Source organism: Anopheles aquasalis, chromosome 3, assembly GCF_943734665.1.
Source record: "Anopheles aquasalis chromosome 3, idAnoAquaMG_Q_19, whole genome shotgun sequence".
Taxonomy (NCBI): Eukaryota; Metazoa; Arthropoda; class Insecta; order Diptera; family Culicidae; genus Anopheles; species Anopheles aquasalis.
Window position 1 is genome coordinate 47,131,564 of NC_064878.1, and position 10,000 is coordinate 47,141,563.

Genomic DNA, 10,000 nt, shown 5'->3' on the forward strand with positions numbered 1-10,000 from the left:
CTCCGTGTTCTGCACTTCCTGGCGTTACTCGCGCGCGCGTTGCTTCCTCCTCCAGTACCAGAAGCGCCAGCCGGCATCAAAGCGCTCACCTTGACTGCGGACTCGATTCTGGTCTCGTGGTTACCGCCGGTGCATCCGAACGGCATCATCACTCACTACACCGTGTACGGGAAGGACCATGGCAAGAAGGGATCGGCCAAACGTACGTATACCTATCCCCTTCGGTTCCAATCCATCCTTTCGCCAACATTGCATTCCCAACCAGTAATTGCCGTTCACCGCCATCTGTCTTGTTTGTTTGTCTTTCCCACACTCCCAAACACACCAAACATCCACACAATTCTCTCTTTCTCTCTCTCTCTCTCGCTCCCATCCTCGCAGATAATATTGTGCGCGTCGATGAAAGCGGACGACCGTCAAGGTTTGAGGTGCGTGGACTGAGCGAGAACAACATGTACGACTTCTGGGTGACCGCAGCGACGGCCAAAGGCGAAGGTGATCCAACGCAGGTCGTCTCGCAGACCACCAATCCACGGCCACCCGCGAAAATTGCTTCCTTCTCGCGGCTCCTCAAGGTGCCGGTAGGCGTCAGTCTGGTGCTGGAGTGTGTCGCCGTCGGTAATCCGACACCGAGGACGCGCTGGCTCACCAAGGACCAGGCCGTCACCTTCAGCCAGTACTACGTCATCTCGCAGGGTTTTCTCAAGATACACAGCGTGGAACCGCAGATCGCCGGCAACTTTACCTGCTCCGCCAAGAATCTGTTCGGTGAGGACGAAATCCATTACACGCTGATTGCCCTGCAGACACCGAACGTGACGCAGCTCTCGGTGCAGTACACATCGTTCGATAGTTTGCGCGTAACGTGGGAGGTAGCGAGCGATGGTGGTGCTCCGGTACAGGGCTACACTATGTACTACCGCACCACCACCGGGACCTGGTCGAACGTGGCCATCCCGAGCGACCAGGTGGCGTACACACTGAACGGGCTCAAGTGTGGCACTCAGTACATCCTCAAGATCAATGCACACAACAAGGTCGGCATCGGAGCGTTCACCGAGGAGCTGGCGGTGCGGACGAAGGGTAAAGGTAAGTGGATAGAGCGGAGCGGTGAAGCGAAATTAAAAAAAAAAAAAAAACAAGTAATAGGACACAACATGAAAGCACATCCTGATGATGGCTGATAGTTGTCATCGACGATGCCCCACCGACGGTTCGGTACGGATCCAGTTAAACAACTTCCGCGAGATTTGCAACAGGCCGAATGCCTGGCCGAGTGGGCCGTACCACATTATTAGCTACATGTGCCCGTTTTTTTTTAGGTCAAACAAAATCCCTGCAAATCCTTTTAATTAATTCCATTTACATCGAACGTCCATTACCTAAAGCCTGTTGTCTTTACTCGGTCAACATTCGATGGATTAGGATCTGACCTAGTACCGTCTTCATCAATCAGATCCAACAGCTTCGGCTATAGTGTAACATCAACAGGCAACACGTACATTGTGCACGTCATTTAAAATTTAACAATCCAAGACAAATAATCCCTCCCTGTCTCTCTCTCTCTCTCTTCGCTATTAGCGGTCAGGCGGTGGCACCGGGAACAGCAAATTGCATGAATATCACATGAGCTGCCATTCTAAAATGAATCTGGGGCTAATGGCCAGTCTAGTCAACCCAGCTAGTCATCCAGTGCCCTGTGTTACTTACTCGAATAAACGCATAATCTGCATCAGTAGTAGCACCGAAGCGGAAGACTTGCAATGTGTCTCCCCCGGGGGACTTACAAAACCGCACCGCAACCTGCTTCCCAGGGGGGGAAGTTGCCCTACGGGAACGGCGTCTACTTGCACCTGATAAGACCTCCACTGGGTTCTCGGGGCTTAATGCAAGCAACAGCCACACACATATTTACAGAGCTGCATATCCGGCTTGCGGGCCAAGGAAGGAAGGAATTTCGAGGAATTTATTGTATCTATAGCCTCCAGGGAATGATTATATTATCTGTCGCATCATACAGATACACGATATACCCCTCTCGTAGTCCACGTTATGTGCATATACGGACACGCATCCGAGAACTTTATGAGGGGGGGGGGGGAGGAAGAGAAGGTCTGGATGACAAAAAATGGTTGCCACATACGAACGAGCACACCCGAGAGCGAAGATGAGTTTATTCGATTAGTGATGCAAATTGATTTATTTCGTTCCGCAGTTCCGGCTTCCAAGTTTTCGGTCCGGAACGAGACTCTCGCACTCTCGACTTTGCTCGACTCGACTTCGACACGCGATAGTGCTGCAATCTGGCAAGGTGGCAGGATGAAGTGAGACGCGGAATGAAATTAAAAATAAATCCCCATCCCCATCCAGCCCGGCAGCCGACACTCGTACGTGGCTGGCGCGAGACTTCGGCAACATTCCATAATTATGGCAAAGGGGAACGGAACGGCGATTACCGTCCGGACGGGACTGATGAGCTTTGCATGATGCCTGGATTCCTGTGTGCCGTGTACACGGCACTTCATTCCGGTGTCCATCGCTGGGACCGTTTTGCAAATTATGCAACATTTCAAAGAACGAACTGCTGGGCGTCCTGCGATGGGTGCTGCGGACTGCTAATGTTCAATGGTTGGTGGTGGTGGTGGTGCGATAACAAAACGTTTTCGAAAAATCTTGACACAGACGAATGATAAGCGCTTCACGCCCCCCAGGAGGGGGAGGGGGGGAGGGTTCGTTCTAGGACAGGAATGGAAGCCCGGACCGAAGAGACCGCCCGGTGAGGTCTGTGCAGCATCATTAAATGTACGTTTAATTATACACCTCAATGAACCTCAAACCCGCTAACCGCTCGACTGCACACATATACGGGAACACATACGGCTCGTTCGCTCTCGAATGCACACGTACGTATGTGTCCCATGCTCCGCCAGTGACACATACAACACACCGAACGGGCACCGAGCTAACAGTTCGGATGACCCGGGCAGAACGCATCGATGAGCAGCAGCAGCAGCAGCAGCAGTGGAACCCTCAGTGGCATTTAGAGATTCTCTCGAGCCGGAGTTTGTCGCCAGATTCGGTCATGGTGGTGATCATCATGATGGTCCAGCCAGCCAGCCAGCCAGCCAGCTAGCATGAGCATAGAGTGTCCCCGTTCCCACAAAACCATTCCCACAACAACCGGTGCGCCAGTTGTTTCCGAAATCGTACCTCCGAGCTGTTTATCGACAGCTTTTTTTTCTGTTGCTTTTGCAGCTTCGGAGTGGCACCGCTCCTCTCCGGTGCAGCAGATTTGGGCATCGGATGAAGAGTGTCAACCTGGTGGCGAGAGTCGCGAGGTTGCAGCTGATGGGCAGGATGTAATTGAATGGATTAATTTGACTATTTAACATCCCTTCAGTACAAACACAAGCACACATTCGTACATTCCTCTAACCGTAGAATCGTACGCTGAAATGCAGCAGCACTGGGTGTTGCATTTGTTCGGTGTCCAGGGTGAAACATGGTCACCAGGGAGGGAGAGACACGGGGGCATTCACGGAAGCCTTACGTGACCCGTGGAATTGGTTTGAATGTTTTATTTCCCTGTGCTACCGATAAAACATAAAAGCTATCGACGTACGGCCGGGGAGTGGGCGGGGAGCGGGAGACACATCGTACCGTGCCTTACTGCTTATCACTAATTATTCCACGAATTATGGTCCTCGAGCGGTGGGGTAGCATCCCAACTGACTGTGGGTGTGGGTGCAGTGGAAGGGTGAAGGAGGGAGCGATGAAATTAAGCATGAAAAATGGGGCCACTGAGGCCGCTGGATGCTGGATATGTCGCTCTGGTACTCTGTATCGAGAGCAATTGTTTAATGGTGGCTGTCCCCGCCATGGTGCGTCTGCTCTCGATGTTGGTCGTCTATTTATGCCTGAAGGGTGTCCGTGTCTGTGCGGTCGTCAGCTCGATGATTTTAATTACAACAGTATTGTGCTTCAAAATGCTGGACTTTGCTGCTTGTTTTATGTGAGTCACGTTGATAATGGATTTTATCCGTTAAACAGAATGTTTTTTTGCACGATCTAATCAACAATAAGCTAATCGTTTGTATGGTTGTAGTAATAAAAATTGTTATTACCCGAAGGATGTTGACACACATGGGAAAAGCTCTTCAATGATTGTGTTTGATCTGTATCTACTTATCATGTCTAAAGATAAAAAGAGCAGAAATCAACGTGAAAGTCATGCGAAATCATTGCATGTTAGCTTAGTGTGGCTGATAAATAGTTTCCCCACTAGTATTTTAACCATTAACACCATTTGCTTTATAAATTAATGTATGCGACCAAAGCGTAAAGCCCGTTTGTGGAAATTTGCAGAAAAAAGGACTCATGTAGTCATTATTCATTCTTTCAGAAAAAAAACAATTAGCTACAGTTACACTTACAGCAGAAAAGTGAAACATTCCTACACTAAACAGCGACTACTGGTATAGAAATGTATCATTCTCGATAATGCTGAGTATTAGCAAACGAATGGATACCCTGGTCTTGGCGAATACACATGCGGAAATCAAATAAAATGTGTTTTGGGTGTAAAAATGATTTCAAAACAATTAAAATAGAAGCTGTGCTAGTCCATCAGGTTTATAGTCATTGCTTCATTTAACTGAGATAATTTTCCATCGGTTGCGTATGGCCTGTTGGCACATAATTAATTGGTGCTAGTAACTAGCTAATTACTTCAAATGTTGTTATACAAAACATACCATCGTCAGTTATTTGTTTTTAAAATTAAATAAAAAGTAATTAAAGCGAAAAGCATCCATCCGCGGCATCCAAATTGTTCAGTGAGACAGAAACAGCTGATGAGTGAATCCTAATTGGATATCGGTTGAAGCTACGACGGTTAGTCGGAGTTGTGGGGGCAGAGAGTTACGTCAATATTTAGGCACGATATGGCACTGAGAGCAAATATGCACTCACCCATTGCGCAAACAAATTTAGAATTTCTCCTCGTTTCATCGTTTACAACTTCAAATGATCAAATCACATGTCAGCAGATTTCAACACATACAGCGAAATGCCGGTCACAGTGTAATGACTGTTTACTTCAAACCAATAAAAGCGAATGGTTCGAAATGATGTTTGCACTTTGACTCTTGTCCATCCTGTACTGTTCACCTTTACCCCGCACCAGACCATCGCAAACCATCATGTTTGTTGATGTTAATGGAAAGATTATAATTACGGTCTGGTCGGGCGTGATTCATTGGATCGATTCATTGGATGTTATTAAAAAGGTGTTTAAAAGCGGAACAGATAGTTGATCGGTTTTCCAGTATCCTTTCCGTGTAAATGACAATCGTGTTAATGTAGATACCCGGAATAAAAATTGCATCAGTCGGGTTAGATTAAATATTTGGTGAGCACTTCAGTTGTGTAGCTGGTGTTCAATTATTTGTTAGACTCTGTTGAGATACCATAAATATTTCAACTGCCTTAACAATACCATACAACTATGTCACTCAATCGTTTTGATTTGTAGCTACATTGTCATCACATTTATGATTAATCGATTTGAGATGAATGTTAATTGACATTTTATAAAGCTGCCTATCGTTTAGTTTAACTGTTTATCACAAAATGTTGCACTGCTTATCTGCACTATTGATCAAGTTATGTACAACAGGAGTATCAAAATTTATATTAGAAATAAAAGTAATAATAAAAAACGTCGCCACGCCGGGAACACGAAATGATTTATTTCCGTTGCCCAAACGCGATGATGGAGACGCCAGGTATCCGGTACTTTCAAGGGGTTTGTAATCGTTATTTAAACGGGTAAATAACCCTGAAATCACAATTTCTGTTCTGTGGTCGAAGACAAAAAGTTTATAAAATGTTTCTTAATTCAATTTTTCGAACACTACTGTCAATCGCAACATGTGCAAAGAAACAATTTCCATAGAACATCCCGGTCTCCTCTGTTAATCTTCTTTCGTTCTTTATTAATCCTTTGTCACTTTCCTGTCCTTCCAGCACCTCAAATTCCGGAAGAGCGAGAACTGTTCAGCACTAACTCCACCTGCTTGAACCTGTTTCTCACCTACTGGCTGAACGGTGGTTGTCCAATATCACACTTTGCCATCGAGTATCGCCGGCTGCACACGCCCTTCTGGACGATCGTATCGTCCGATCTGTCCGGCACCGATCAACACTCGAATGGTAGCATCTCGTTCTGTGATTTCGTACCGGGTACCTGGTATGAGTTGAAGATCACCTCCAACAACGATGCGGGGAAAACGATGGCCCAGTACAACTTTGCCACCCTAACGCAAACCGGTGAGCGAGTGCCCCCGCCGGAGTACAAAGCGATGGAGGAGGAGAGCAACGATACGGACCTGTTGCAACAGGAAGAGTTCCAATGGCTCCAGTCTACCATTATGATCGTGACGATCATCGTGGTTGTTTTATGTCTGTAAGTATGGCAGCTAATGACCGTTGAAAGGCTTACAGTTACTAAAAATCGCTTCTTCTCCCCCAACCGCTAGGGTCGTTGTGGCCAAGTATCGTGGTATCCTGTGCTTCACGAGCAACGCGGATCGTTACAGCACGCAAACCCTCTCCGCGGATCTCAGCCTCAAGGAACAGTCGGAAAACATACGCAATCAGCAGGTGTACAGCGCATCACCGGTCAAGGTGATCAACAATAAGGACGAGAACTCGGAAATGTACGAAATCTCACCGTATGCCACGTTTAATGCGAGCACTGGCCGGTTATGCAAGGAGCCACGCAATCTGAACCCATCGAACATTGACTACTCGCTCCAATTCCGTACGTTTGGTCATCCCGAGTGCGAGCTGAATGCGACCGCGTATCCACTGCTGGAGAGCACCGGCCATATGCCGGGACATATCAAGGGAAAGTCTAGCTGGCACAAGCAACAGTTCTACAACACAGGTAAGCGTATGGAGAAGCGAGAGGATCAGCAAGCGGGGGGCAAACTTTACGCGGGATCGCGCTCTATCCTCCACAGACGAGACGCCATTAAACCTGCCCAGTTCAACGAAATCCATTGCCACCAAGTGGGACGACGGTGCCTTGCGCCGGATGGGTCAACGAAACTTTGGACCAAGCAACTACTCCGAGTCGGACAGTAGCAGCCCGATCAACGAATTCTCGAACGCTCCCACCTTCCGAATACCATCGAACAAAACACCGTGTCCGAGTGAGTAGAGATGGCTTAAGCTTAGGAAAAGACCAGAGCAGAGGTCTAGTAACGGTTCTTGTGCCCTTTTGCAGACATATTGCACCACGAGTCCAGCACGGAATCAATCAAAGAGCTCTCACCGGTACGAGACCACCGAGTGGCGACACCGCGCCACGTGCAGGCCGCATCGGCGAAAGGACACTTTGGGCATCAGCTGCGAACAGCTAAGGACAATCATTGCCTCGATATGCAACCATCTTCAAGTACGCACAGGTAGTTCAGGTACCTAAATCTCAGATCCAAACACCACCTAACCGCCGGGAGCCGTGTACTGCATTGCATACGCGTCTGTCGCGTTGTATGTTTCCCGTGAGGCCGCGGAACGAAAAATGTGGGGACGGCGCTTCATTTGGCCAACAGACAAAAGGGGCCTGTTTACACAATTTCAATTCACTCACACCCGCCGCGTCACTGTGCAGTAATGTCTCCCGAATTCAAAATTTGCCACCAACCTTCCCCAACTAGCCGACTCGAAAACCCGAAAAGAAACCATCCCCCCCCCCCAAAAACAAATAATGGACAAAGAACTGGAATGACTGACTGGAATTTGGATTTACAATACTGTCACCCACTGTGTCCGGCGGCGGCGTGCCACGCGTGATTGAGCAGATGCCAGTAATCGCATTTTCGGCTTCGTTTGTAGATACCACAATAAGACCTACGTGACAGCGGCCGATTTTAGCGAAACGGAAAGCGATCGAGAGCGGGCACTAGATCTCGAGGTACAGCGGGCCATGGAAAAGGCCATTCGGCAGGATGAATGCAAATCGTCGACGAGATAGAGAGCGGAATGCGAAAGAATGCGAATCTAGATACTAGATACATCACTGTCCCTTGCCTTTCCTTTCCTCAAAAACAAAAAACAAAAGACAAACCAATAGACACACCGCACCCGAATATGCTAGTGATCCTGATGATCCTCTGCCGTTCCTTCCTCCCTTGCAATAGTTAAAAATGATAACAAATAATAAATCGAAATGCATCCAATGGTCCTCACCGAGAATGAGCGATTCGCGATGCTTCTCGGTGGCGGTCATCGTTCAAGCTTCCGGTACCGGTTCCCTTCCATTATTCCATCGTCAAACAGTGTAATGTCTTGTAGTAGCGTAGTGCCAAACTTGTCGTTATCGTAGCTCAATATTCACACCGTGAGATTTTTTATGACTTCATTGCAGTTGAATAAACGGTTTTTTTTAGTTTACATTAAGTGTACCACTTCCCGGTTGTTGAGCAGTTTCATTGCATTTCTGAACAATCGCCAATGCATTGTCGTGTATCCGACAACATTAATTGTGGAAAGCAATCGATAAATGATAAGAATTCACGTCTTTTTACGATTTAACCGCATTCGAAGATAATCCAAACCACGAATACAAATGAATTTTATGTTAGTTAGAATATTATATTGTTTTGAATATGAAAATACTTTATAATATTTACAATTTTATCAACAGATTTTTTATTTCTAAGTGCAAACGTGCAGTTCGCAAATTAAAAATCATTCTTAACAAGCCTGGCTTTCTCTCGCAATTGCTGTTCCTGCAATGCTACCATCCGATCGCCCTTGGACTTTTTGCCAATGCCAAGCTTAGGCAGACCACGGTTCAATCCCTCCAGCAGCACGCAAGCCTTGCACGGCTGTTGCGATGATACGAATCCACAGCGTCCGCAAGTGCCTCGTACCGGCTTTTTGACCGTTCCCTTGATTTGCAGCTGCTCTCCGGCATGAATGATGTCCATGATGGCAGAAGGGCGCACTTTTTCCAGGTCCTTCAAGAAAGCTCGCGCATGACCGCGGTATGCATTCGGCGCAAAGACACACTCCGTGGAGAAGTAGACCAGCTTTTTGAAGTGCGCATACATGACGATCTCCTTCTCGTAGCTGTACTTCAATGGCTTGACCCGGGGTATCGTATCGTTCGCTTTGGAACCCGTTTTTATATCACAGCAGCGTCGCAATCGAGCCGTATCGCCGCGCAAGATGTTCATTATGACCGTTTCCGCAATATCGTCCGCATTGTGACCCGTAGCAACGCAGTCAACCTCCATTAAGCGAGCACCTCGATCCAGGGCCTGCCTGCGGAACACTCCACAAAACGTGCAGTTATTGCTACGCCCTATTTCGGCCACTATCCGGTCCATTGTCCACCCGTACAGCTCCTGGTAGGACAGTATTCGCAGCGGCATACCGTAATCGTCCCGGTTCTGGGCCACGGTTTTCAAACTATCATCCCGATAGCCGGTGATCCCTTCGTCGATCGAGAGCAGGACCAGATTCAACCCATAATTGTATCGCTCATTCAGAACCTTCATAACGTGCGCCAACACGGTACTATCTTTGCCACCGCTCGCAGCAATCGCCACCTTCTCGCCGGGCCGGAACAGCTGCTCCTGCTGGATCGTGTTGTGTATTTCCGTTTCGAAGGCGAGGAAAAAGCAATCCTTGCAGAGCGCATCGTTCGTTTTCGGTCGCTGGAACAATCAACATCGATGATTGAACAGGAAAGATGGATAGAAATGGTGCTACTTACTCGCATGAAGGCATTTCGGCAACATTTGCCGCTACAGGGAACCGGCATTTTATTAAAATGTTATCTCGCTGGATGAGATTCTCCACAAAATGCGTTTTTCTTTTGTTTACCTTTTTTTAGAACAATTGATGGCAACTTGTACTTAACGGAGAGTCGTTCAAACGCAGCATAAATACAAGTGCTGGAAATTCCAACATATACATTTTAGAA

General features: G+C 47.5%; 2 protein-coding genes across 5 annotated transcripts in view; one reads left to right on the forward strand and one right to left on the reverse strand.

The window, feature by feature from the left end:
* Positions 1-8,471, forward strand: part of LOC126574848 (Down syndrome cell adhesion molecule-like protein Dscam2) — a 39,192-nt gene extending 30,721 nt beyond the window's left edge. For 3 of the 4 annotated variants that reach the window (XM_050235238.1, XM_050235239.1, XM_050235240.1), the window contains 7 exons: positions 56-202; positions 382-1,089; positions 6,028-6,466; positions 6,540-6,949; positions 7,026-7,217; positions 7,292-7,472; positions 7,903-8,471. In XM_050235238.1, the coding sequence (XP_050091195.1) occupies positions 56-202; positions 382-1,089; positions 6,028-6,466; positions 6,540-6,949; positions 7,026-7,217; positions 7,292-7,472; positions 7,903-8,041 (2,216 nt within the window). In that variant the 3' untranslated portion in view covers positions 8,042-8,471. Of the gene's footprint in view, positions 1-55; positions 203-381; positions 1,090-6,027; positions 6,467-6,539; positions 6,950-7,025; positions 7,218-7,291; positions 7,482-7,902 lie in introns of all 4 variants that reach the window. The other variant, XM_050235241.1, reaches the window with a different exon arrangement.
* Positions 8,472-8,694: 223 nt separating this feature from the next.
* LOC126575382 (cytoplasmic tRNA 2-thiolation protein 1) lies at positions 8,695-9,898 on the reverse strand. Its single transcript, XM_050236058.1, has 2 exons — positions 9,791-9,898; positions 8,695-9,731 (listed from the first exon to the last, which is right to left on the reverse strand). The coding sequence occupies exons 1-2, from the start codon at positions 9,836-9,838 to the stop codon at positions 8,751-8,753; spliced, it is 1,029 nt and encodes a 342-aa protein (XP_050092015.1). The 5' UTR covers positions 9,839-9,898; the 3' UTR covers positions 8,695-8,750.
* Positions 9,899-10,000: the final 102 nt, after the last annotated feature.

Bases quoted from the DNA above. Each gene is read 5' to 3' on its own strand.
- LOC126575382 (XM_050236058.1), bottom strand. From the start codon at position 9,838: ATGCCGGTTCCCTGTAGCGGCAAATGTTGCCGAAATGCCTTCATGCGA. The intron at 9,732-9,790 runs GTAAGTAGCACC...TGATTGTTCCAG, and splicing joins GCCGAAATGCCTTCATGCGA to CGACCGAAAACGAACGATGC.